Source organism: Pteropus medius, unplaced genomic scaffold, assembly GCF_902729225.1.
Source record: "Pteropus medius unplaced genomic scaffold, Ma_sr-lr_union100, whole genome shotgun sequence".
Taxonomy (NCBI): Eukaryota; Metazoa; Chordata; class Mammalia; order Chiroptera; family Pteropodidae; genus Pteropus; species Pteropus medius.
Window position 1 is genome coordinate 22,122,109 of NW_024355205.1, and position 27,909 is coordinate 22,150,017.

General features: G+C 34.2%; 1 protein-coding gene across 1 annotated transcript in view; it reads left to right on the forward strand.

Annotated features, from left to right (window-relative positions):
- Positions 1-27,909, forward strand: part of LOC120598844 (uncharacterized) — a 199,679-nt gene that overhangs the window by 145,756 nt on the left and 26,014 nt on the right. The window contains exons 4-5 of the mRNA XM_039857914.1: positions 9,009-9,106; positions 10,104-10,439. Of these exons, the coding sequence (XP_039713848.1) occupies positions 9,009-9,106; positions 10,104-10,399 (394 nt within the window). The 3' untranslated portion in view covers positions 10,400-10,439. The remainder of the gene's footprint in view (positions 1-9,008; positions 9,107-10,103; positions 10,440-27,909) is intronic.

Genomic DNA, 27,909 nt, shown 5'->3' on the forward strand with positions numbered 1-27,909 from the left:
AGAGTCATCTTTTCTAAGCAACTTCAAAGGTACATTATCAAAGCTTTACATGTTTTAATGGTGTCTGATGTGTACTTCAGTAAAAATTATAGGGCCCTTCTTATGGTCTGTTTCATTTTTATGTTGTATATTATTTCTGGCTTAATCTTTGAATAACTATCTTTACCCTTTGTCATAGATTTATTGACCATATAGGCTTAAGTTTATTTCTGTGCTCTCTATTCTATCCATTAATCTATGTGTCTGTTTTTATGTCAGTACAATGATGTTTTGATTACTATAGTCTTATAATATACTTTGATATCAGGCGGTGTGATACCTCCAACTTTGTTCTTAAGATTGCCATGGCTATTCGGAATCGTTTATGGTTCCATATAAATTTTTGGATTATTTGTTCTAGTTCTCTGAAAAACATCATTGGTATTTTGATAAGGATGGCATTGAATCTATAGGTTGCTTTGGGTAGTACAGACATTTAACTATGTTATTTCTTCCTATCCATGAGCAATGTATATGGATATACATTTATGTGTATCTTTGGTTTCTTTCTTCACTATCTTATACTTTTTCTAGTACAGGTCTTTTACCTCCTTCATTAAATGTATTCCTAGGTATTTTATTTATTTATTTTTGATGCAATTGTAAATGGGATTGTTTTCTTAATTTCTCTTTCTGATAGTTTGTTATTGGTGTATAAAAATGTAACTGATTTCTGAATATTAATTTTGTTTCCTGCTACTTTCCTGAATTAATTTATCAGTTCTAATAGTTATTGTTGGAATATTCAAGGTTCTCTATATATGATATCATGTCATCTACAAATAATGACAGTTTTCCTTCTTCCTTTCCAATTTGGATGCTTTTCATTTAATTTTCTTGTCTAATTGCGATGGCTAGAACTTTCAATACTGTGTTAAGAGTGGTGAAATTGGACATCCTTTTTTTGTTCCTGAGGTTTGTCATGTATGGCCTTCACCATGTTGAGGTATGTTTCCTCTATTCCCACTTTACTGAGGGTTTTTATTATATATGGCTATTAGATTTTGTCAAACGATTTTTCTGCATCTATTGATATCTTAATACAATATTATAATTTTGTTTATGTGACATATCTGATTAATTGATTTGCAGATATTGTATCAATTTTGCCTCTCAGGAATAAATTCCACTTGATCATAGTGTATGAGCTTTTCAATACATTATCGAATTTGGTTTGTTAATATTTTGTGGAGGATTTTTGCATCTATATTCATCAGGGATATTGGCCTATGATTTTTTTTTTTTATTTTTTGTAATGTCTTAGTCTGGTTTTGGAATCAGGGTAATGGTGGCCTCACACAATGAGCTTGCAAGCTTTTACTCCTCTTGAATTTTTTGGAATAGTTTGAGAAGGACAGGTATTAATTCGTTGAATGTTTGGTAAAATTCACCTTTGAAGCCATCTGGTCCAGAATGTCTGTTTGTTGGGAGATTTTTGATTACTGTTTTGATTTTGTTAGTAATTATTGGTCTATTCAGATTTTCTGTTTCTTCTTGACTCAGTCTCAGAAGATTATCTGTTTCTAGGAATTTATCCATTTCTTCCAGATTGTCCAATTTGTTGGTATATAATTGTAGTATTTTTTTATAATCTTTTGTATTTATGTGGTTTCAGTTGTCATTTCTCTTTTAGACTATTTTGTTTATTTCTACTCTGGTCTTTATAATTTTATTCTTCCTACTCTGTACTTTGTTCTTCTTTTTGTGGTTTCTTTAGGAGTAAGTTTAAATTTTTATTTTAGATTTTCCACATTTCTTTAAGTAGGCCTATATTGCTATGAATTTCCCTCTTAGAACTGCTGTGGCTGTGCCCCATAGATTTTGAGTTGCAGAGTACTGTCTTTATACCTTAAATACTTTCCTTTGGAATGATTGTTTATTTATTTATTTTCCATAAAAAAATTAACCTGATCTTTGAGAAAAAGCTCTATATAAAAGATAACCTTTTAAGTTTTATCATGTGACATTTTATCCTTGATTTTTAAATCTGGAAAATAAAATTTTGTTGGAAAACACTGAGTAAAAGAAAAAATAAAAGCAGCAGAACACCAGAATGCTGAACTTTATTAACTAATGCTAGAATAATTAAAGATATATTTAACCATGTTGTAAATTATTTTGAAGATACTTTTAATATTTTGAATCATATTATAAGGTCATTGTACATTATATACTATTTATTGTCTTAAATTATGATGATATTGTTTTAATTCTTTATACACTGCACAATATATAGAGTACCCACTTGACTGACCCATTTATGTAGTAGCATCCTTGTTCATTTTTGGTAATTAGAATCATTCACTTTGGCCAGTAAGTACAATGACCTCTTTTTCTGCTTGTTGGTTCTGTGGTATAAGATTTTAAAAATGGTGGATGAATAAGGAGTCAGCCTCAGTTTCTAAAGCATTGGAGATATGAATCTTTTCCTAAGGGGAAACATTTGCCCATTGAGCGCCAAAAGCACAAATACCTCAAACATTTTGATTCAGGATTTGGAATTTAAAAAAAAAAAATGTTGAGTAGATCGTTACTTGTATAAGTGAGAGGGCTCACGTCTCTTCTTTTACCTGGTTCTTGGACCCATGTAGTTTGGCTAAGAAGTAGATGCCATCATATCTAACTTATTAGGTATGATTCCTATAACTAAGTTTTTAGCATAGCATTCCATCATTCTATCAGGCCTTCTCTTTCTAATTATGTGGTCGAACTTATGAATCCTGTGCATGTGATTACACTGTTATACTCCCTCTACCATAAGATAAGCAGAGATATTCTATAAGGTTACATGTTGATGGACAAGGCATTCTGTAAGGCCATGAATGGTAATGATGCTGGAAGCATTGCAGACAAGTAGATACATTTAATATTCAGAATATACCTAAAACCATGAGAACAAAACTTTGCCTGCGCCATGATTAAATTTTCCAATATAGTCAACTTGCTTGCAGGTGGCTGGCTATTACCCTTGAGGGAAAATGCTCTATTGAGGTTAAATGTTGTTAGCTTCGGCACTTGGCAGTGACAGTAAACAGATCACTCATGGTAAGGGGAAATCCATGTTTCAGTGCTCATGAACGGCCTCTATCTTTGCCACCATGGAACATGGGCCCACATTGTAAAAATAAGCATGGCTGGGGAAATGAGCATGCAGATACCACTGATTACTCATAACAGATCACTGTAAAATTTCTATTCTCCTTGAGTCTTTGGATTTCTTCCTTTCCAACACTCCAGGGATTTTCTGGAATTTCTCTCTCATTGACTAAATAACATGTTTGAGTTCAGGATGTAATTAACTAAGCTATCTCATACAATTCCTAGATGCTTAAACCAATCTCTAATCCTGAGTTGGTGTATCCATATCAATACATTTGACCTGACTAATTTCATATTTGTACTGTATAGACAAACATCTTTTAATCCATTCCCATATATGTTTCCTTAACTCCTGCTGATACAAATTGCAATGCTATGTTACTATTTTATGTGTAGTCTACTTTGTCCCACACCACTTTTCCATCCGGCCATGCTGGATTTCAATTCTGGAAAGCTGGAGGTAGTACGAGAAGTTATGGGTGTGAATTTCTAGTAGATAAGCATTTTTCAGGAAGAAATTTTCCCAGCGAAGTCATCGGAAGGATTTTATGAAGGAAAAGGCCAATTCCCTCAGGCAGAAAGCGTGAGCTCTTTCCAAGAGAAGGGACATTGAGTTATTTTGAAGATCAAAATTATTACCCTCATCTGTGTCTGCCCAAATTTTTTCATCTACTTTCTCAGTATTCCACTCTCCCACCTGTGTACTTAACCTTAAATGTGTGTTTAATGGCCTTTCAACTCTTTGATCCTGCAAATAAGTCTCTTGGTTTGGTACATACCTGTAATTATAAGTTTTCTGTTTTTCATATGTATTCTAAATTTGATATTCAGGAGCATTATACTTATTTCCTTTCACTGTCTCTAGAAATTAAAAGAAGCTAAATTATGTAGAATGATTACAATTGCAACAAGTACTTGGTCTTTCAATTTCTTGCCTCCACCTACGATCCACTCCATACCAACAGTAGTGAAGATCTTAGTATTAATGATGCCACTATCAGCATCCAGTGTTCTCCTGGCATAGAAGTTATCCATGTGTGTTCGTGAAGTATCTGATAAGAAACAAGTAGTACACTCAGAAGGAGTAATTTAAAATGCCTCAATAAAGAGATGGTTTACAAGAGTGTAACTAGGGATGGTGAAGTAACCTGAGACTACTGATGGAGGAGAAACATTATCATACATACTTAGTATTTATGGTACAGTATTCATCATGATTGTTTCATCTAAGAAACATTAATTGTTTTCTAACTACTGCATTCACTTGTATAAAATAGCAACAGATTAATACTGTTTTTTAGATGTATTATAGCATTATAAACAGAGATAGTATCACTAAAAATACTTAGCAGCTAATGATAAGTTCTTTTGCAGTTGTATATGTCCAAAATATGTGACTTCAATAAGATAGAGTTATTTTTCCCTCATAATAGTTAAGGCCTAGACTGCCTATTGATGATATTGCATCTTACTTTATGAAAGCTTTAGAGAATGAGTTTCCTTTGTGCTCATTAATTCATCCCTCATCAAAAATGCTGTCCACAGCTTTAGGCAACAGGAAGAAATAACAACAAAGTCTTCATTTGAGTTGTCTTTCATGGAAGGCTCTTAGAAGATTCTTTGTGACACATTCCATTATTTCTCATTTGCTAGAATTTAGTCATAAACCAGACCTCATGCAAGACAGACTGAATGCTATTTTATTTACTCTTTGGTGGTTATGTTTACAGTTAATGGGTTTTCCTACTATACAAAAGGGGAAGACTTATTAGGGTTCAACTACTTGTCTGTGACCCACAACACTGACAAATTCTAGCCTAGGGCAACAGAAACATGAGTTAGGAAGAAACAGATAAATATTTTTGATTTTTATATTTGACTCAACTAAGCCACTGTAATATCATTCAGAAACTCTGATAGAAAAAATGTTTTCCATGAAAATTATCTATTACAAATATATGTACAATTAAAATAGGGCTTTACATTCATTACATTTTGAAAATTGTTGTGAAACAAAGTAAAATGTTTAAACTGTAATAAATATATTTCTTTTCTTGAGCCTATCAATATATTTTTCATAATATACTTTTCTAACTCACTAAAATTCCACATTTTTTGAAGTAAAATCTATCTATGGAAATCAATATTTAATATAGCATATTAAATATATACACATACAAAATTTGATTGTTTAAAAAGTTATTTAACTTTTTAAATAGGTCATTCAAAGAAGAAAACTAGTGATCAAATTAAGCCTTAAGATATGCTACAGATGTGTGGCTCTGAGGAGTGGAAATGTTAAAAACACCAGCTGTGCTTTAATAGTTTTTGTTCCTTCCTTGTCCCAGCCACTGTGTCTAAAGGTTTAGAAGTAGTTGGCAACATGAGCAAATGAGTCGACTCCGCAGGATAAATTAGCCATGGTACTTTGTATATCCTAGTTTGGTAAGGTGCACTTTTTACCTTCAGAAAGGACTATGTGTATACACACACACACACACATATACTCACCCACACACATATACATATACATTTTTATATATTCATATATATAGATATGCATATAACACGAATATATGTGTGCATATTACCATATAATTTTTATATTTTAAATTCAATTGATAGCCTATATTCTATAATAAAACAATAAATGGGGACCCTGAGTACCTAATTTTGTTTATTCACTATGAAATCTTTTATAACATGCCTTGTTTATTGCACTTTAGGCAAAAAAATAAAATAAAATAAAACTAAGATTTTAACCACAAAAAACATATATATATATACTATTATCATTTTACTTAAAACTGTTAAAATGTTTGTTCATCAATTTTCCTTAAATTTGAATGAATAATGTTTTCATCTAAATATCAACTCTGAATTATTGATATTTATTTCTAGAATAGTGTGTTAAGAAACCTTCTGACATCACAATCATGCTCATCATCAAAATATGAAAAAAATCAATGTCAGTCATGGGCTATATAGAAAACAAGAGAACATTTTTTTCATAAATTTATAATTTCTGTCTTTAAGTTTGTTTTTAATTATTCATAGTTATATGATATTTTGACTCAAAATTGAGACTAAGTATAAATATTCTAATGTATAACCAGATCTGAGTATACCGTTTGCCCCAAATAATGGAAGATTCTGACTAAAGTTAAAACTTTAATGATAAAAATAATTGTTTGCAATGCATGTAGGATGTAATAGTATTTTGGAAATTTGGACTTTTATTGAAATAAATAAATAAGACAAAAATTTCTTAAAAGTGAGATTTCATTGTTAAAGAAGTAAATTTATAACAATATAATTATGTTTAAAAAATTTCTGTAAGTCAGAATGTTATTTATCCTAACAGTACTGATGGTTATGAAAATGCAGAAGAAAATATATTTCTGGATATTTCAGTTGATGACTAATGATTTATAATTGTCTATTTTCTTAATTTTAGTTCCTGATTGGTTTGACAACTTTCAAATAAGCCACGTTAAAGATAGGAGGTTAAAATGTGAAATGTAAATAGCAACAACGAAAATCCTCATCAGTGAATGCAAAAATTGGACTGAAATCTAAGCCTTATTTCCCATAAACTAAGAGTTGCAGGGGTTTTCAGTGGGTGTATATGTGGAGTGCATGTGATGAGTTCAATAACATACTTTTCATAAATGAATATTATGTTAGTTTTTTTCAATATTTAAAAACATTCTTTGTAGACAAGGTGAATTCATTAAAAAGCAAAAAAATTCATGTGTAAATTGTATAAAATGTTTTTTCAACAAAAGCACGAAAATGATTTAAAAAGAAACTCATGTTTTAAATATTTGTTCATCTTATTATTACAATGTTTGTTCGACTCTGTTCATTTGAAACATTTATTTACCCTACAGCTGAATATATAGAAATGTTTCCTTTAGCCTGTGAATCTTCGGTGATATTGAGCAATACAGTAGATACTAACTTTCCAATATTTTAAGTAATCATTATTGAGGTAACTGTATACAATTCATACAGAAACTATACAAAAATCATAAGTATATGGATGTATGTATTTAAAGTGAGTTCTTTATAATCAGCAGTTAGATCACGAAATAGAGCATCATCACCTTCTAGAAGCCATCCTTAGACTTCCTGCCAATCATCGATAGTTCTCCACCAAGATAGTAACCTTACTATGATGTTTAGCATCATAAATAGTTTGGTTTATTTTTATATGTTGTACAAATGAAATTTTACTGCATATGTGTTTTTGTCTGGAATCTTTCACTTGAACTTGTTTGTTGGATACATTCGAAGAATATTTTTCTTATGATATATTTTATTATATAAATTTATAAAATATGTATATATATACACACATATACACACAGAGTTACTGGGTTCTTTTCAGCTTTTGTCTATTTCAAGCAGTTCTTCTACCACATATTCTCAAGAATGGAATTGCTGAAGTTCTAGTAGAAGATGCCAAAGAGTTTCCCATACCAGTTCTACTAACTTACACTGTCATCCTCTGTGTATAAGAGTTCCAGTTATTCCACATCCTGGACAACACCTGGTATTGTCAGTCTTTTTCATTTTATTCATTCTAGTGTTTGTATACAGAAATTTAATTTTATCTCGCAGGTTCTGTGACTGACAAGGTTGAGTACCTTTTCATATGTTTATTAACTGATTTGTAAGAGTCTCTTCCAATGTTTACACGTTTTACTCATTTATGTTGTCTATTATGGGTTGAATTATGTCCTACAAAAGTTTCTATGTTGAAGTTGTAATCCCTAGTACCTCAGAGTGTGTCCTTGTTTGGAAAAAGAGTTCTTGCAGATGTAATTGAGTAAGATGAGGTCATACAGGTTTAGGGTGGGCCTTAATCCACTTGCCTAGTGTCCTTATAAAAGGGAATGTTTGGACACAGACACACATGGGGGAGAACACCATGTGAAGATGAAGATCAATTTAATGAAGCAAAAGCCTAGAAACACCAAAGATTACCAGGAAATCACCAGAAGCTAGGAGAGAGAGACATGGAACAGATTGCGCCCTCACAGCCCTCAGGAAGAACAAACTTTGCTGACAGCTTGATCAAGAATTTCTAGCCTCCAGAACTGTGACACAATACATTTCTGTTGCTTATGCTACTCAGTTTGTCGTCCCTTATTTCAGCAGCCCTAGCAAGCTAATACACTGTCTCTTTCTTATTGATTTGCGGGAATACTGTATATACTCTGGATATGAATCCTTTATCAGAAATACAAACTGTAAATTAGTCTCTGATTTTCCTATTCATTCTCTTAACGGTATCTTTTCATGAATAAAAGTTGTTTAGATTAATGTAGGTCAAATTATCTTTTTTTCTTTTGCTTCATGATCTGTTTAAAAAATATTTGCTTACTTCAATGTCGTGGACCCTAAGAATGAAGATATCTACCAAGAAGGACTCCTAGTGGCTAACAGGGCTCAAATTAGAAATTAAAAACTGTCTAGCAGCAGATTCTACTGCTAGACAAGTCACGTAAGCCACGTAAGCCACACTTCAGGGAGAAGCCTGCGCTGAACTGCCTGCCTACACTGTCTTCCTGAAGTCTGAGCCAGCTCTTATAAAAGAGTTCCTGGAATTGTATTTCAATAGATAATACTGAGACTTTCCCTGTCGAATCAGATTTGCAGCCCAATCTCCATTAGCATCTTCACTGACCAATCAATACAATTCCATTCTGACCAGTCAGGATCATGCTTTTTGGACCAATCAAACTAAGAATTTAGAATCCTCATTTGTACAAGGAGGGACCAATCAAGACCCAAGGGGAGGGACTTCTCTCTATATAAGTGAGTTTCCCTCCGGCTCTGGGAGTATACTGCTCCTCCCACAGAGGGATGAAAACTGTTTTCCCAGCTAGAGCTGAAATACCAGACTTCTTGCCAGAGGAGAGCAGATCTCAGCTGAGCAGAGCAAGTGTCTTGGAACAAGGTAGAGCTGACTAGTTTGATAGTGATTTTGCCCCTGGGCCCTCGCCCCAGGGCGCTCTTGCAGCCATGCTGTGCCACAGCTGTACTGTTTCATTATTGAGCTGTAGCCCTATTGAGCTGTTCCACAGCTGTGCTTCCCATAGCCATACTGTATTGGAGTTGAGCAGTTTGTACTGAATGAAGTTTTCTTCTTCATTGCACCCCAAATTGGGAATTCCTGTTGGCACTGAATTGGTGCCAATGACCATCAGTTGATAATATCTTAAGATCATAAATATCGAGATATATTGTCTAGATAATATTGTTACATCTTTTATTTTTGTTTACAATGCCCTTAGATTTGATTTTGTGAATTCATTGATGTAATTAGGTATGCATTATGCAGGTCATCAAAGTGATCTTATTTGTTTTATATACTTCCATCATATTTTTGTATGTGTACATTGAAAATGGTCATGTATGCATGCATCTATTTTAGTGCCTTAAAGTATTGTGAAAGCAATTTTTGAATGATGGTTAATGAACTGTTCTCTTAAGGATGAAATACCATTCATGAAAAGGATCTGTGAAATAATTTACCCTTGTTTGTTATAAAATAGGTACATACCAATGCATTTGTCACTTTTATTTGGCAAAGTCATTCAGTTTGAGACTACACAAACATTACTTCGTGCCTTCTGTTTGCCAAGTCCATTAATTCATGTTAATTTCATTTAATATTCAGAAATGTTGAAATCGGATATTTTAATATAGTTTTTTGATAGCCATAGAATTTTATATTTTTGAGTGACCAAATCTAATAAGATGAAAAACAGATTTACTAAAAAAGGTCCAAAGGACAATGCAGGAGAAAAGCTGTAATACCAAAGCCTGAGGCCTCCCATCTGCCCAGCGAGCGCCGCAGTCCTGGACAGATCCAGAGTGAGGAGCGTCAACTGCGAATCTCCTGTCTCCTCCAAATCCAAACTACACGTTATGTTTTGTGTTTTCCTTTTAAGGTTATCCAGAGGAGTCTGCGGGTCCACGCTGCAGTCAGGGGCACACCCAACCAGCTTGTGTCAAGCTCCAACTCACCCTTCATCTTTTTCAACCACCTTTGGGGGTCCTACGGCATGTGGGCTCACTCCAGCGTTACACTTCTCAGCATGTACTTGACCCTGGCATAAGAAGTTGCAAAAACAGCTATCACAGACCAGTTCTTTGGGACGACGCCGAGGACTGCATGGTGCTGTGGGACTACCGGAGCTCCAGAAGGTTCCATGGAGCTCCCAGCGCATGCGGCTTGCAGAGCTGAAGCCGGTTCTGGCCGTAGTCGTCCTTCATAACCATGCCTGGTAAGTGGAGAGTCATGGGTCTCGTGCTCTCTGTTTTCGTTTAATTCCTTACACGACTTCAGGAGATAATTCACAAAAGACTTTGTTACACCTTGTGCTGCCACTTGTCTCTGTGCTGCCCAAGGTGGAGTCCTTCACCAGAAAACTGTGGAGCTGTCAGGATGGTGGAGGTGCATCAGGCCAGTTCCACGCATCTGGGTGGAAATCCATGGTGGAAAGACGGAGCCTGGTAATGCACTGAAATCTTTCACTGAGAGTTATCATGTATTACTTGGAGGTTTAAAAGAGTGTTCTCTAGGAAGAATTAGCTGCCCATGGCACATTCATAAGAAGTCGTCTCGTGGCCTCGGGTCTCGTAATACCATTGAAAACTACTGGAAGGGAGGGGCTCAGCAAGATGTAAAGCACTGGGTCTTTCTTAAGGCGAAGACCTATTTCAGTGTCTGGGTTACTTTTGTTGGAGCTGTCTTACCATTATTGTTGCTTCTGTGTCTGTGTCCCAGTGCTCAAGCCTGCATTGGTGAAGCCAGAACTGGGGTCGGGACAGTGGGGCCACTGCCAGGACCAAGCACACAGCATCACCACAGTGCCGGGGCCACCACTGACCCAAGACATATTTTTTGAAATGCATATTTAATTGGCCCACTACCAAAACCAAATTTTTCCCCACTTCACTGCATTATCAACCTTTTATGTCAAATTTTTGAGCTCTTTATTGTATTCTTCATGTCTATTTGTCTATTTCAGATCTAATTGTACACTATCATAATTATTATTTATGAATTCATGTTTATATCTGAGAATAAAAGGTCTTCGGCTTTTTTATACTTTTGCAAGATTGACCAAATTCTTCTTGACTATTTTTCACATAAATTTTAGAATCAGCTCATCGTTTTGCTAAGACACCTGCTCAGATTTTTATGGGGATTGCCTTGAATCAGTATATCAATTAGGAGAGAATTTATGTGTTTACAGTGTTGATTTTTCCAAACCTTGAATCTGGAATAGCATACTTATTTAGGTCTTCTTTAATGTTATTCATATTTTTAGTTCTTAGGGGAGAGCTATTGCTCCTTTTCTGTTTATGGTAGTTTAGTTTTTAGAAGATGAATTTTAAATTTAGGAAAGGCTATGTTTGTATCTTTTTGTCAAGACTCCCTTATTTAATCATGTTAAATCCTCTAAGTGTAATTTCTTTATCTTGGTATTAGGTAATATCTGCTTACAAGACTTTTGTAGGAAATAAATATGTGTGAAGGGCATAGTACATAGTCAGGCAAATGATAAGTAAGTACTTCTTTTACTACTTTGAAGTGTCTACTTCTATTCTTGTGCTTAAAATTAGGTTTTCCTGAAGGTTTTGTTGAGGGATTTGTTGTTCTCATTACAATCACTTGTCTTAACTGATATGATCTTTTAAAATACAGCTTGAGTTTTATCTCCTTCACTCTTCCTAAGCAAATCTAACGTATTTTCTTTCTTTAGGTTCCCATGATAGTCTCACATATCACTTGCTGTGCTCTATTTTAATAACATACACTTTCTATTTTTCTTAAGTTTGAATTTTACTTTTTTTTTTAAAGGAAAATTGTTTCCTTTCCGTACCCAAGGATTTGGTATTTGAGGTTACAAGAAGCCATTCAGCCCTCCAGTTTTAGATGAATATTTCAGATTATAGCTTATGAAAATGAATGCTTAAATTCATTACGAGAAATTCACTACTATTAATCACTTATATTATGAAGTACATAAATTATCCAGAAAAGTATATAGGTAGAATAGTATACCCAGATTATAGGATTATCATTTGTGTGTATTACTTACTTCGTTCTCCATTTCCAACAAGAATTCTTTCCAAATTTGCTTTTTCAAACAATACTGCATCGAATCTTTGTTTCCTTATGGCACTCTTGATGGGTGTAGGGAATCAGCACTTTAAATCTCACTATTTATTAAAGAAATTATCTCTTGAATATTTAGAAAAGTTATGATACCACCAGCAATTTATTATTACTTTGCTGTTTTCCCAAACACTAGCCAACACATGGGATTTCGAAAGCATCTAATATTTACTAACTTAATGGAAGAAAATATCATCATAGTTGTAGATAGATTAGCATGTTCATTAACCTCTGTTTTTTTCTTATATTAAATATCCTGTTTTTGCTTTTTTCTTTTTTCCTTACTGGGATGTTTGTCTTTCTTTTCGATATATAGTTATTCTTAAATTTTGTATTTAAATTAGCCATTTGTAGTTTTATACCTGAATACCTTTTCCAAGATCTTTATTTTTTTTAATGTTACTAATGCTTTTAACATCACAGAGATTTCAGAGTTTTAATAGTCAAATTTTGATATGCAATGAGATTTAGAAATATTTCTTCATTAACTTATAAAAACTTTTTGTAGCTTCACATAATATATTTGCTTGTCATTTTTAATGATACATTTTCTTTTTTATTCGCGTATTTTAATTATTTGTAATTGCTGATTAATTTGAATGCTATTATTTTTATATTTTGACAACAATTACTCTGCTAAGTACTTCTTGTAGAGTAGTAAATATTGATTTGTTTGGATTTTTGTCATCATTATGTGATTTTTAAGAAAATCACTTGTTTTCTTTTTACTTTCCACTTTTTGTTTCTCAACTTTTTGGTTATATTTCTTTGGCTAGGACTTCCAGTACTCTGCTGATTATGAGCTATATTAGTGAGCAAGCTGGTATTTTGGTTACGGTAAAAGAAATGACTACTTTTCTTTCTTCTTAAATATGATGTTGCTTTGATTCTTGGCAGAGGTTTATCGAGTTGCTAGGATTTATCATAATTAGTCCATTTTTATCAGATGTCTTTTTTGTATCTACTGAGTTTTTTTTCTTTTTATCTTTAATCAGTTAATGTGGTGGTTTACAATGATAACTTTTAAATACCAACCCATCTTGTATTCCTGTGGCACTTTATACTAGGTAATGAATTTAAGAGCTTTCAATTTTTATACATTGTCCAAATTATTTGTATAATATATAGAGTTATCTGTGTCTCAGATAATTAAATTAAAATTTAGTAATACGTGGAACACCTATGTTTATAGAGGGAAACTTTTCTTTTTACTATTGATTTGGTTTAAAAAAGACTGTTTGTTAGGATTTCTTATTCTTAAATCTTTCGTGTTTTTTGGGGGATGATTGTATTAGTTTTCTATTGCTGCATAAAAAATTATACATGTTTATAAAGTTTAAAAAATAGTTCCACTTACTAGGGGGGGAAAAGGCTCATTAGTATTGGACACACTATATCTACCCTTAATAACTCAAACACCTCCACAAATAAGTTTTTAACTTCTGGTTTGGAGAGTGTTTTCTCGAAATACAAAGACTTTCTTAAAACATCTGCCCGAAGTCTTAAAAATAAGGACTAAATTTTGTCATATTGTAGTGACTCTTTTTTCTTAAAATTTGTTCAACGATGGGGCAAATATGTTGCAAAGGATAAAATAAAGCTATATTTTATTTAATCTTTCAAATTAATAATGGGAATATTTATACTATTCAAATTATCTTTAATTCTTAAGTTATAATACATATTTGAAATAACTTTGTAATTAAAAGATACCTCAAGCAACATTTTTTTCTCTTTTGAAAATCTCCTTTGTTACGCGTATTTAAAAAAGTTATTTTAGTTGAAAATTTCACAAAGTAATTTTCCAAGGAATTAATTCTGAGAAACTAAAATACTGGGTTCTTATCTTTTATTTTCACCCATGACTCAAGTTGTTAATTTTATCAAGTTGTTAAATTTACTGTCTTGCACACCTAATCTCATCCACACAATTCTTAGATCATTATAATTGCAGTCATTTTTTAAAAAATAAGTAAAAGCAAAGAAAAATAAATATACAGTAAAATACTTTTGAGAGTTCCTGCCAACTGTTCCTTAATATGTGAAATTATAACTTTTTATCAACATTCGAATCTAGTTTGGTTATTAAATTCAACTAAAGAGTTTATTGCATTTTCCTAACCATAACTTTTGAGCAATACTTTTATTGAGCAATAGCTTTCAATAATTTTAGAAATGCTGATTAAATCTTTTGTCCAAGATTGTTAAAATTCACTTGGTTTAAATAATAATAGTTAACTTATGTTTAGCTTTTATAATATGCTAGGTAAAGTTCAAAATTCTTTATATGCAGTATGTAATCATTTAAAACAAATCCTATTTTTATTGGAATGAGGATAATGAGAACAAAAGGGATTAAGTAATTTATCTGTGTGCTTGATCCAGGCTTCAATATCATGATATTCTGCCTCTGGCTTAAAGGGAGATCTTTTGTTTGCATAGTTTGGTAAACAGGAACCAACTCCTCATTTGCAAGCATGCTGGCTCCATCTGTTATACATACACTTAACTATTCACAGTAACTTCATTTAAAATAAGTTACCATGATCCCTCAACAAAGTTATCTCATTCTAACCCTATTACCTGGAAGAAAAATTAAAGTATTGTCTTCTATAATGCAGCTATCTTCTACTAGATTTCTCTCCCTTGCTTTTCTCTGAGGCTAAGTGAACCTGACGTTTTCTTTTAGCTTCGATCCATATTACTCCGTGACACTTTTTCACCATGGGGTAATATGAACAAGCTAAATTTCTCCATGAATAGGAGAAAAAAAAATGTCTCCACTCCTCGAGATGTAGCCCCTATTTAAGCTAGCCTAACAATGCCCAAAGTTTACAATGTAAAATCTCAGGTCAGGAATACAGGCCTGAAATAGCCATGTAATTCCTACATACCTCCTCAAGTCTATCACGGTCTCAGCCCAAATTCAGTAAAGTAACAATTCTGCTTGCCTTGTACTACCTATCTCTGTTTTCCTGCTTTATTTTTTCTCTATAGGGCTTATCAAAATCAAACATACTATATATTTAATTATTTCTTTGCTGCCGTTTTGTGGATTAGTCTGGTTCCTCTGAGATACAGACAAGATAGAATTACTCATGAAAGATCTATAAGGGACAATGCCTATGAGGAAAAATAGAAGAGAACTTGGAGAGTCTGAAAAGTTATTAGATCTTGATGCTGGTTGGCTCTGGGTAAATGAAAAAGGGAAAGAAGGGAGGGAGGGAAGGCTGAAACATCTTAGACTGCTATACAGACCTAAAAGAATTTGGCAAGTCTATTGTAGAGTCCTTGAGACAAAATGTCCCATCAGCATAGTAACAGATCTCCCAGGCATGAGTGCACCTGAATATTCTACTCTTACAGTCACTGGCAGGGAAATTTACACAGAAAGTACAGCCTCAAATGTCACAAATGCAGTGACAGATTTTGAAGTACACCAGCTTTAGCTGGCAGTTTCACTCCTTGCAAATGGAGGTTTGAGTGAGATCTGAGAGGCACATTTCAGGGCTGCCATAAGCTGCTTCTAGCTAGTCAAGCACTAGGGTTTTGTTTACTGTACTATTCCTAATACTTATAATAGTGCCTGGGTCAGAGTAGTAGTCAACAATAGATGTTTATATTTCCTGAAATGTCGTCTTACACATTAGCTTTCTGTCAAAAGCTACTGGCAATCTAAAACTATAGACTAATTACCTGAGAGGATGCCTCAGTCCTAATTCAATTTCACAAAAGGGCAAGTAAAATTTTTTAAGGAAACTATTTGTCAAGGAACCAGGGAAGTGCCCTTGTGGTAAGTACACACATTATCGCTAGTTGCTGAAAAGTAATTTCAGAGATATCAATGGCAAGTGAAACAGGATCAACATCGTTGAATTTCAGGATGCAGTGCGGGCAATCTGGAGTTCAGAATCCTTGGATGAAAGCATCCTTCTTCGTTAAATGTAACCATAGTTTCAAACAATTGTCTGTTTACTATATTACGAAGAATATTTAATTCCTTGAAAAATGATGAAAAAATAGAAGGGTTAAAACTCATAGAGTGTATTAAACAGAGTAAGTAGCTCAAAAGACAAAAAAAAAACATAAGGTGTGTCATGAACAGAAAGTAAAATAATAAATGGTCCAATTAAGTCACAAAGAAGAGAATTATAGATGTAAAAGGATGAAAGGAACAGGTAAATCCAAATTATTAATACCCCTCACTCTGACAGTCAGTCATCTGTAAATCAGACACTCAGTGGTGACACTCATTATGACCACATTTGGAACTCCTGTGCTCTACCCCAGGAATGCTCTTGTTAATAAGCACAGCTGCTTAGCAGACCACAGGAAGACCAGTTTCTGGCCAGGTGTACTTGCTCCACACCTATAGAGTAGAGCTAGTGCCTTTGGCTCCAGGTATCTTCTTTCTGCTGAGTCCCCTTGCTTAAAATTCAGCTTTGATTCTCATAAACATGTCATTGTTATCAGGGAAGGATATTGTGGCAGAGAGAGAGAGAAAGGATTACATAAATTACTACTTAAACTTTATATCTTTGGTTAATTCATTAACTTGGAGATAAAAAGGAAAATTATATGAAGTCATTTATAGAATAGAGGTTCTTGAAAGCCCCCAAACGGTTGATAATGGTAGAGTGTGTTGAAGGTGTATAAAGGCATTGATTTCCTTAGCAGACGGGTGAACTGGGTTGGGACTGAGTGACCCAGACCTCTTTGTTCCGGCACCTCAGGCTATGAGCAACCTTTGACACATTAGCTTCTGTAAAATATTATCATTTTCTATGTGAGCTATGATATAAAAAAGGTTAAGACTCACTGGATTGTGATCATGCATTGGTTAAATCCATGGTGGTTAAAGTTTAAGGTATCCATGTGGAGTAAAGCATCAGGCTGTGGGGGACCCTCTTATTTACTATATTACTTTACAATATCCCTAAAATGATAGGTGTCATTACATCACTTATCACTGAAATATCTTTTAGAGGTAGATATTCCCATTACTTATTTTACAAATGTATAAACAGAGGCCTTTCAAAGACTGCTGAATATCTTTTCTCTTCTTTCTTAGAAGCAGACAAACCACAGTTTTTACAAGAGGTAAATGTACCCAGGTAAAGGGTTAGATTTTCTGAACCTCAGCTATAAAGGCAGGAGATTGAATTTTCCAAAAATAACAAACGATATCTTCCACAGCATATGGTTTTCTAGAAATGTGCCACCACCCCAGCAAGAGTGGAGTCTGATTCCCCTCTTTAATCTGGGAAGGAAGGTTTGGTATGCTTACAGGAAAAGATTGCATTCAAATGGCACTGTGTGATAACCAAATTAGAAAAGAACACACTTCTGCCTGTTTTATTTTGAGTGCTAACTTTTGGAATCCAGTCCATTTTCTAAGGAAGTCCAAGGACCCTGTAAAGATGGCACAAGTAGATGTTCTAGTTAAAATCTCAGTGAACAGTGATTATCAGCTTCTAGACATGTCAGTGAGATGGCTTCAGATTATACCAGCTCAATGTCATCAACTTACTTCTAACTTTGAGTCTTCCTAGCTGAGTCTCCAGACATCATGGAGCAGAGACAAGCCATTCTTTCTATGCCCCTTTTAAATTCCTAACTCATGAAAACTATCACTGTGATAAAATAGTTGTTCTTTTATTCCACTAGATTTGAGATAGTTAGTGCTATTATGGGAACAATAGCTAACCATAACCAGGTGAATAAGTTTGAGCCAATGAGATGTAGGTGGAAGTTGGAAATCACATAAAGGCTCATTACAGTAAACTACTGAGCTAGGTTGTACCATTTGTCCCTTTTCCACCTTTCTATTTTCTGAAATAATGATGTAATTGCTGGAGCTCTGGCAACTACCATGCACCCTCGAGGACAGAAGTAGTGATAGATAGAGGGTGTCTGGTTTTCTGATGACTTGAGTCATCCTAGCAATCCAAGACCTCTGACTTTTGGAACTAAACTATATGAGAAAAAAGTATCTACTTATGCATTTAAGACATTATTATACTGTTTTATTTTTGTATGTGTTGCCAATCCTAAACATGATTCATATATCTTTAAAAACAAACAAACAAAAAAACTAAGTCACTACCCAAATTAGTAAGTGGTAGAGCAGAGATTTGGCTAAATGCCTGATTTCAGGACCTTAGGTTTAATCACTGTAGCATACTGTCCCAAGGGCAAAAATTCAATTGTCAAAAATGGAAAAGAATATAAATGTTTAAAGGCTGAAAAGTTATAAAATATATTATGATTATAGAATTCTAAAAAATAGATGATGTATAATACCATTGTGTGGAGAATTTCTCAGCAATATATTGGATTCCCTGCTATCTGCACCTGGGCTGATCATTATTAGTCACGAAAGAAATTCTTTAATATATGTCAAAACTTAGACTGGACAGAGCCCTTTGTTATTCCATTCCATGGGCACTCAGTGAAGTTGAGACTTATATGTTGATGTGATACTATTTATGGGAAATATCTTAAAATTTATTTCAAAGGAATGATGTAATTTTTGATTAAGTTTGTCTTTCTGTTTCTCCACCCCCCCAATCCAAGCTCATTAAAAATAGCACAGACATATAAACAAAAAATCCTGGTTATAAAATCTAAATATAAAATGAGAAACTTCCTTATGGCCCTTGGTTACAAACAATTAAGGAAACATCCAATGCTGTGTAAGTGAAAAATTCTTTCTTTCTGATTTTCTGTGCGCTTGCACATTTGTAGCTCGCTAGTTTCATTTGTGGCAGTGATATTGAAAACACATTTCAAGGTCTCCTACTGATTTGAGAAATTTATTGTACCTTAAGGGCTATCAAAGGAAATTTGCAAATTACTAGTCCAAATTATTTCAACAAGAAAACATACTGATGTGTTCAGGTAATGGAAAGGGGAAAAAGATTAACATAAGTGTCATAAAAATGCTATTGGGCTGAATAAATCACAGGTACTCAAAGATGCTTTGTATGGAAGATGCTAAAATATAAGAAAGAATATCTCTTATATACCCTTTCTCACTCAACAGATTATATCCCTTTGATTTCAGAGTTAACATATACACTTCCCTTCTGTACCATGAACAGGACTTTAAGCCATTACTTTCTTTTTTAAAATCTATTTGGTGAATGAAAAACCGTTATCTTTTACCTAAGTACCTATGGATATATTTCTATATACAAAAATATTTTAATTAAAATATTTAAAGATTCAATCAGGCCAAGAAAATTTATTAAAGTAGTCTTCCTGTGTAATCACCAATAACAGGGATTAAATTCAGTTACATTTTAAAGAAATGAGTGAGGTGATTAATGCTTTCTTTATAAATCACTGTAACAACAATATACCTAATTTATCATAGTCACATATGAAATGCGCTCTTCAATACATACGATTGAGAAAAAAAAATATGTTTAAATATTTTGAAAGCTGGCACCTATTAGTGGAGGGTACTATTTTATGTGTTGAAAGGATTAGACCTAAGAAATGTTTGAAAGGGGAGGGTAAGGCAAAGCATTTCTATAAGAGCTGAACAACTTTACTTACAAATAGAAAACTTTCTCTTTCTATTTAGTTTTCTTTTTCTTTTTTTTCTTTCTTTTTTTTAGACATTTCTTTAGAGGAAATGGCACTGGTGATGATGGTGGAGGTGTTGTGATGGTAGTAGTGACTGGGAAGGAAGTGGTGTGTTTTGCAGACAAGAGGAATTCCTGCGCAGTATGAGGATGGAAATAGCAAAGTAGAAAGAATGGTGGACTGTCAAAACATTTAATTTCATTTTGTTTTCCGTTGCATTGTAATTCAGATTCACATCATTGATGATTTCAGTGCTGTTTCCACAAAACAAAACATTTACTGTTATGTGTTGCAGAGTGAATGATGTGCCTTTTCACCTTTCTCATTTAATTTTAAAGGATCCAAGCAAAGTGACTGAGTTCCATATGCAAGTAGAAGCAGGGATCAAGGAATCAATCAAAATGAGCAGAAAAAAGAGTGTTGATTTGGGGATGATTTAAATAGCTCCAAAGCTATAATGGTTGCCAAGTCTCTCAGAGATTTCACAGGAACGCAGTATTCCCATGAAACATTAAATAGTTTTTGAGTCATGTACACTTCAAAAGATGTATTGTTATCTGAGTTACAACAACCTAGTCCTAATGGATATATTTCCAAACCTCTGCGTGTGTGTGTGTGTGTGTGTGTGTGTGTGTGTGTGTGTGTGTGTGTGTTTATCTAAAGAATCTTGAATTTTGGCAGATGTTTGATTAGTCCAAAAGAAATATTTTTTAAAATAATAGACTGCATTAATCTGATATATTTAAAGTAGTCATCTGAGTTTCTTAATATTTTCCAAGCAAACTTTTTTAATTAGAAAAAAGTCTATATTATTTTTTTCCAATTGAGAGTGATAATGAAAGGATATAACATATTTCAACTTTTAATATGTTTAAGTAATTTTTTGGTACTGCCTGGATGCATGTATGTAACAATTTAAAGTGAATTATCTGGTAAGATCTTGATGAAGCAAGCTAAATAATTTCAATTAGATACTTAAATGATCTTGGTGAAAATCTATTCATAGGCCAGCCTTTCTGAAGCACAGAATTTATTTGTTGAAAATAATTTTAATAGTGGTTGTGATATATTGTTTGCATTAGATGAAAGTTGCTCACAACTTGTGCTCAGTACAATTTTTAAGCAAAGAACACTGGAAAGATAATATCAATTTAAATATTATTTAATTTATAATTAGTAATGTAATGATTAAAATATACTGAATACATTTTAAAGATAATAATATGGTACACTAGAGCATATTTTATCTAAATAAGACTTTTAAATAACATCAAAGCTTAATATAATTGACATCTGTATTTTTCTCATAATTTTTTTTTTTGAGAAACTAATGCATAGCGTACTTAAGATAATTTTTGCTAGTTTAAACCAGCAATTTAAGATTGCTTCCTATTCTCAAAATGTTAGTTTGCATTAACAAGCTTCCATGTACAAGGGACTCATAAGTGCTATGGGAAGTAAAAGACCAGTGATATTGACCCATATCTTTTTTTGTGTGCCTTTTGACCCCCTTTACCCATGTTGCCCATCTTTCCACCCTTTCGCCCCACCCCGGGCAGGCTTGTTTTCTACATATAAGTGAGATTATATGATATTTATCTTTTCCTATCCTACTCTTTCCACTTAGCATAATGCTCTCAAGGTCCATCCATGTCATTTCAAATGGGATTTCACTCTCCTTATGGCTGGATAATAATTCATTATATATATGTATATATATAAAATCTTACAATTTTATCTGTTAATTCATTGATGGACATTTAAGTTGTTTCCATGTCTTGGCTATTGTAAATAATCCTGATGAACATGGGAGTGCATATATCTGTTCAAATCATTATTTTCATTTTTTTAAGATAAATATTTATTTTTAATTTTTTGAGAAACCTTCATATTGTTTTCCATAGCGTCTGCACTAATTTACATTCCCACCAACAGTGCACAAGGGTTCCCTGCTCTCCATTTTCTTGTCAACACTTGTCTCTTTTTGATAGTAGGCATTTTAACATGTGTCAGGTGATATCTCATTGTGGTTTTGATTTGAATTTCCTTGATGATTATGTTGAGCACATTTTCATGTATTTGTTGGCTATCTGTATGTCTTCTTTGTCTCCTTATCTTTTTGGATGTACTGAACTCATAAAAGGGATGCCGCTATGAAAATTAATTAGAATAAAACACAGCAAGTTACTATGAATGCACTATTGAGTAGTATCATGAATAAGTGCCCTAGGAAGTTACTGCTATATGGAATAATATAAAAAAGACCTGCGAAGTAGGAAGATTTAGGTAGGTAAATAAGTTATGTAGTGATTGTGAAAGGAGTTATAATATGTATTACAAATGAATGCAATATTATGACAAAGTAAAAAGGTGAGAGTATTGCAGCATGAGAGAAATGAGACTGGTTCAGGCTGTGACCCATGTTTCAAAATGTTTGTGCTCACTGAATTACTTCTTGAGCTTCAGTATCTTATTTTTTTATGAAATCTGACTGATCTTCTTAATATCTGAATATAGGAAGAGTCAAATTTATTTATCTAAATAAAATTATAATTATGCTTTAAGCCTCTCATCTACCAGTCTGGTAGAATGTCCACTCTCAGGCATTTAAAAAAATTGCCCCAATTTGGAGAAAGACAGATTTAAATCTAATATTGTCTCCTATCTCTACTGATATACCAGTTAAGTTACTAAACCCTTAAGCCTCAGTAATATTATCTGAAAATTGGAGATGATAATAGCTGCCTCCTAGGTTTTTTGTGACTTTTAATATGGAAAATAGAAATGAAATCCTTAAGTAGTAGCTGTTACATGGTAAATGTTCACTGTATTTTAATTACATTTTGGAGAGGAAGATTTTTATTATTTCATTTTAATATAAAAGGAGAATTTCTTCTAATTTATTGTCAACTTGAAGTTTTGAAAAAATCCTCTTTACGATAAAGCTGTTTTTCTTTCTCTGTTAAGGAGATTGGTTCTATTGTAATATAAAAACATGATATTGGATCCATTATTTTTCTTTCAAAGATTAGAAAAATAGTTCTGTATCAACATTGCCTTGTCTATAGATTATTCAAATATATAACATCCTCGACATTTAAAAAAGAAAATTATAGAGATAATTTTGACTCATCCTTTGTATATTTAACACTTTTAAATAGCCTTTGACTTGTACTGGTAAACTTTTGTTATAGCAAGACTTTTATTACCTGGTGAGATACTCTCTTAATCCAGGAACTTACTGACATTGATAAAACACTTAGCCATATATGTAGTTATATACATTCCAGGAAGAATTTCACAGAAATCAAACAGATCCCCTCTGGCAGGGGAAGACATAAAACTCCTCCTCTACATTTCCTGTCCCCCTTTCCTGGTTCTATCTAATTCAGTGCTGGTCACTGACTCATGAATTAAGTGGCCTTATTTAAAAATGGTGCTTGGCCAGTCATATACTCTTTCAAAAAGTCATAAAAGAATAATTTACTGTAGGTAGTATGGCCCATGTTAAGATATAGATTGCCCATTGGTAGTCATTTGAGTTGTATTCTAGGAGAAAAGGAAGCTGATTTAGAAAAGGGTGAGGAGAGAGATGGAGCAAACATTCACAGAGAAGCTGCAAACTACAGACCTTGTGGCTCCAGAAAACAAAAAAGATAGTAAAAGAGACAGAGGGAGAATCAGAGAGTATATGGAGGTGTGTATGTTAAAAATAAAAGTAGTAAAGTGTTTGATACTCTTCTCATTGAAAGGTAGAATCAATGCCCCCTCCCAATGAATATGGATAGACTTAACTGCTATAATAAGGTATGCCAGAAGTGATGCTATGTAACCTCTGAGGAGAGGTAGTAAAAGACAATACAGATTTCTCTTTAGCCACTGGAATATTCAAATTGAGAGCCCTGAGCCACCATGTAGGAAGTCTAAGTGTCCTAAGACTATCATGCTATGAGGAACCAGAACACACAAATTAGCCAACTATAGATTCTCTGGTTGGCAGTCTTTATCTTCAGATCATTACAGCTCATGTGCCAGATATATGAATGAAAGAGCCTCCAGTTAATATCAACTTCCAGTCATTGTGTTGTTACCCCTTGTATTTCAAGCCTTACAAGCTGAAGTTCCAGAGACTGTGGAGCAAAAACAATCACCCTCTGCTGTACCTTGCCAAATCCCTTATCTATTAAAAAAAAAAAAAAAAAAAAAAAAAAGATGGCTATAGTTTTAACCACTGCATTCTGTTTTACCCCTATCTACCTACCACTCCCCACCTTCCCTCTGGTAAAGGGGTCAAATACACGGTGACAGAAAGAAATCTAACTATGGGTAGTGAACCCACAATGCAAAATATATATATATATATATATATATATATATATATATATATATATATATATATATATATATATGACATACTGTTGAATCGCACACTTGAATCTTACTGGAAATTTTTTGGTCAATGTTACCCCAATAATTTTTAATAATAAAAAAATTGAAAAACAATGCATCTGAAGTAGTTTGCTTCTGAGGATTATATTAGTTGCTTTGGAATATTCTGTTTACAATTTCAGAAGTAGGATTGTTTTCCTATTTTAGAATCATAGACTCTGCAAGCTTACAAAATATCACTTTCTAAAACTGAGTTTCTACATGAGGAACTTTAACATTTCTTATAGGTCAGCTGGTGATAAATTCTCTTCATATTTCTTGAAAATTTTTATTTTGCCTTCATTCTTGAAAAATATTTTATCTGATATAGAATTTTAGTGTTGCTTGTTTTCCATGACTTTAAAGAGTCACTTCGTTGTCTTCCGGCAGGTGAACTGTTTGACAAGAAGCTGGCTATAATTCTTTTTTGCAATTCCTGCATGTGATGTGTCATTTTTCTGTGGTTGCTTTTAATACTTTTTATCACTGTTTTTCAAAAATCCAACATGGTGTTTCTTGTAGTTGTTCTATTCATATATCCTTTGCTTGGAGATCATTGAGATTTGGGGATATTTAATAAGATTTTTCTCTTTTCACTATTTTTCAGGAATATTTTTATGTTATACTTGGATGTTTTTTCTTTATGTTAATTTTGTGTTTGCTAAGGGGTTTATTTAAGATTGTTTTTAGGTGTGAGATCTTGTATTTTCCCAGAAAATATGAAAAAAAAATTAGTTATTCAAATATATTTTTTTTCCTCTTTTCTACTTCTCACTTATATATTAGACCACCTGATAATGTCCAAGTGGTCATTCAGTGAGGATTTGTGTGATTCTGGCTAGGAACTGGGTTTTATTTAATGTGTCTGTAGGTGCCAGAAACATCAAATTCCTCTAATGTCCTCATTTTTATCCTTTGGTCTTTTCTGAACACTCCTCCCTAGAGACAGTTTGCGTCTTGCAGCTTTCAGCTGTAATCCACTTCTATTATATAGTCAGTTCACATTCACCATTGTTTTTGTTCTGTAAAGTCACCAAGAACACTGATTTAAAGAATCCTGAACCATTGTAGCTACAGGAGGTATAGGGCGAAGGTTCCGGTGACTCTCCGATCAGAACATTTTCACCAACTCAAATGCTTTTTGTGTTATGTAGGTCCATTTGCCAAATCCTTAAAAACAAGCCAGTTTCACAAGATTGAAAACATTCTTTTGCATAACGCTTTTCCTGTGTAACATTTGGCAGATGTTTGTTAAATAGTTTTTCTGTAGCTTCTGGTCGGCAGAAACTCCCTCATTTATAAGCTTAACATTTTTATGCTACGCTGTCTTTTGAAATATGTGAGCCAGCTAGCATCAACTGAGAAGAGTTTGGCACTTCCCTAACCTGGGTAGCATGACCTTAAATTTCTTTGGCTTTTCACCCTCACAGTATTGCTTTTCATTATGCTTAATTTTTTTTTTTCTCATGAATCCAGAAATTTAGCCCATTTTTTGATATTTTCAGTAATTTTGTCACACACTGCAGATGTTACTTTAGCACTTCCTTTTTACGGAGGTACCGTATTGTGATTCATTAACATTGAGCTCACAGCAAACAGCACTGTAACTCATGCCTCAATAAAACCGATCTAACACATATTTCTTCAGAAAGGCTCATCACATCCTCTTGCTCTTAGAAACAAACACTGGGCAGAATTTCAGCACTTCACTTGGTGACATTTTAAATAGTGATATCACTAAAAAGAGCATATATTTTTTTCAATGAAGCACTTAATAGACCAAAGAAAAAGAACATGTTTCTATTATAAGAGCTGAAATAAGAAGGCAGAATGTCTCTGTGTTTCACCTTAGCTGAGACATGCATGTAAAGCTACCCAGATTTTTTTACCACTCTCTGCATAATCAAAAATCTCCATGAGTGTCGATTTTCAGGTTACCAATAAATTTCAGGAAGTAGGTGAATACACAGACACAAAATCCACAAATAATGGAAATTGGCTATACTTTCTCTCTGCTGCTATGATATAAGATATGTGGGAGAAGAATCTTATGATTATTTAAATATCAGTCTTTTTTTGGGTCTATGTCCCTAGAGTGTGACCTTCACAAGTCTTTCTCCAGTGGTATAGCTTTTTTAAACTTTAGGTGAGATAAGAGGACAAAGGGGCGTGTAGTTGGTGGAATTTTTCTCACTCAGTGGGATAAGACTTGAAGTCTTTTCTACTGAGAAGCAGGCCTTTGTTATATAGAAATTTCTGAAAGAATTTAAAAATGATTATTCTCTCCCTTTGTCAGAAACAAGAGAAAATCTTGGTGGGATCTTTGGCTTGAGAAACTGGTTGTATTCCTTGAGGTGAAGCCCATGAAAGATTAGGGTGATGGTCAATTTTAAGTGTCATCTTGATTGGCTGCAAGGTGCTCCATTATACATTATTTGTAGATGTGTCTATGGCGATGTTTTCTGAATTAGATTAGCATATAAATCAGTGGACTCAGTAGATTGCCCTCCTAAATAGATATTTTTGGGGGGGTGCAATTCCTTTATTTCTCATATTCAGACCCCACACTCTCAGACTTCTTGTGTCCTCCATGGAGGGCTGGGAGAGGGGGTGCAGCAACATAAACCTTCAAACTTTGAGGCTCCCACCCACGGAAAAACTGACCTTTCAAGGCCCCACTCCTTTGAAAGGGGCTAAAACCAAGGTGCAGCACCTGTCAGGCCACCACAAAACTATCCACATGGCCTCATAACAGAAGCGAGCCAGAGGCACTTAAATCACTTCTATAAAAGATGCTGTGGAGCCTTCTGGGCACAGGATACCAGATCCAGCCTTGGCCAGGCCTGGGAAGGCAGCAGCTTTCCCCATCCCTGAACTCATTAGCTTTTTCCAGAGCTCACTGGCCCCCAGGGCAGGAAGCAAAGCTGCCCAAGAGCATTGCCCTGGGCTGAGGTAGGGGTCTTCAGAGGCCAGTGGAAACTGCCCCTAGCTGCAGTCATGCTTTGTGGCCACTGCAGGCAGGTGAAGGAAGGAAATCACTGTTGACTCTTCCATGCTGAGAGGACCTGCTTCCTAGCCACAGTCTACACAGGTGTGGTGATGAGCTTTTTGACTGGACTCGAGCTTTGGAAGGCTCTTGGTGACAGAGATGTGAGAGTTCAGTTCCACAGGGTGTGGGTACCCACAGGTGGTTCATGGCTCTCTGCGGCTTAGAGCATTTTGTTCCTCGTCCTCTGGGCTGGTAGTCAGCTGAGTTGGGATGCAGACCAGGAGGCACATGTGGCGATTCTGGGTGACCAGCTGGGCATCCCAATAGAGCCTGATCCAGAGGCTGCTCTCCAGAGGGTTCTCCTCGAACCCTCACCTCTGTGGATCTAGACGAGGATTATGCCCAGTGCAGGTCCCTGCTGCACATGACCATCACCTCATGGCTACAGACAGTACAGTACTTAACCCAGGGCCGAAAGGGACAAGGCCCCCCAGGCCACTGATGCAGCCTCCACCTCACCCAGGCCTCCAGGTGGTAGGATACAAACAACAGGGTCCTT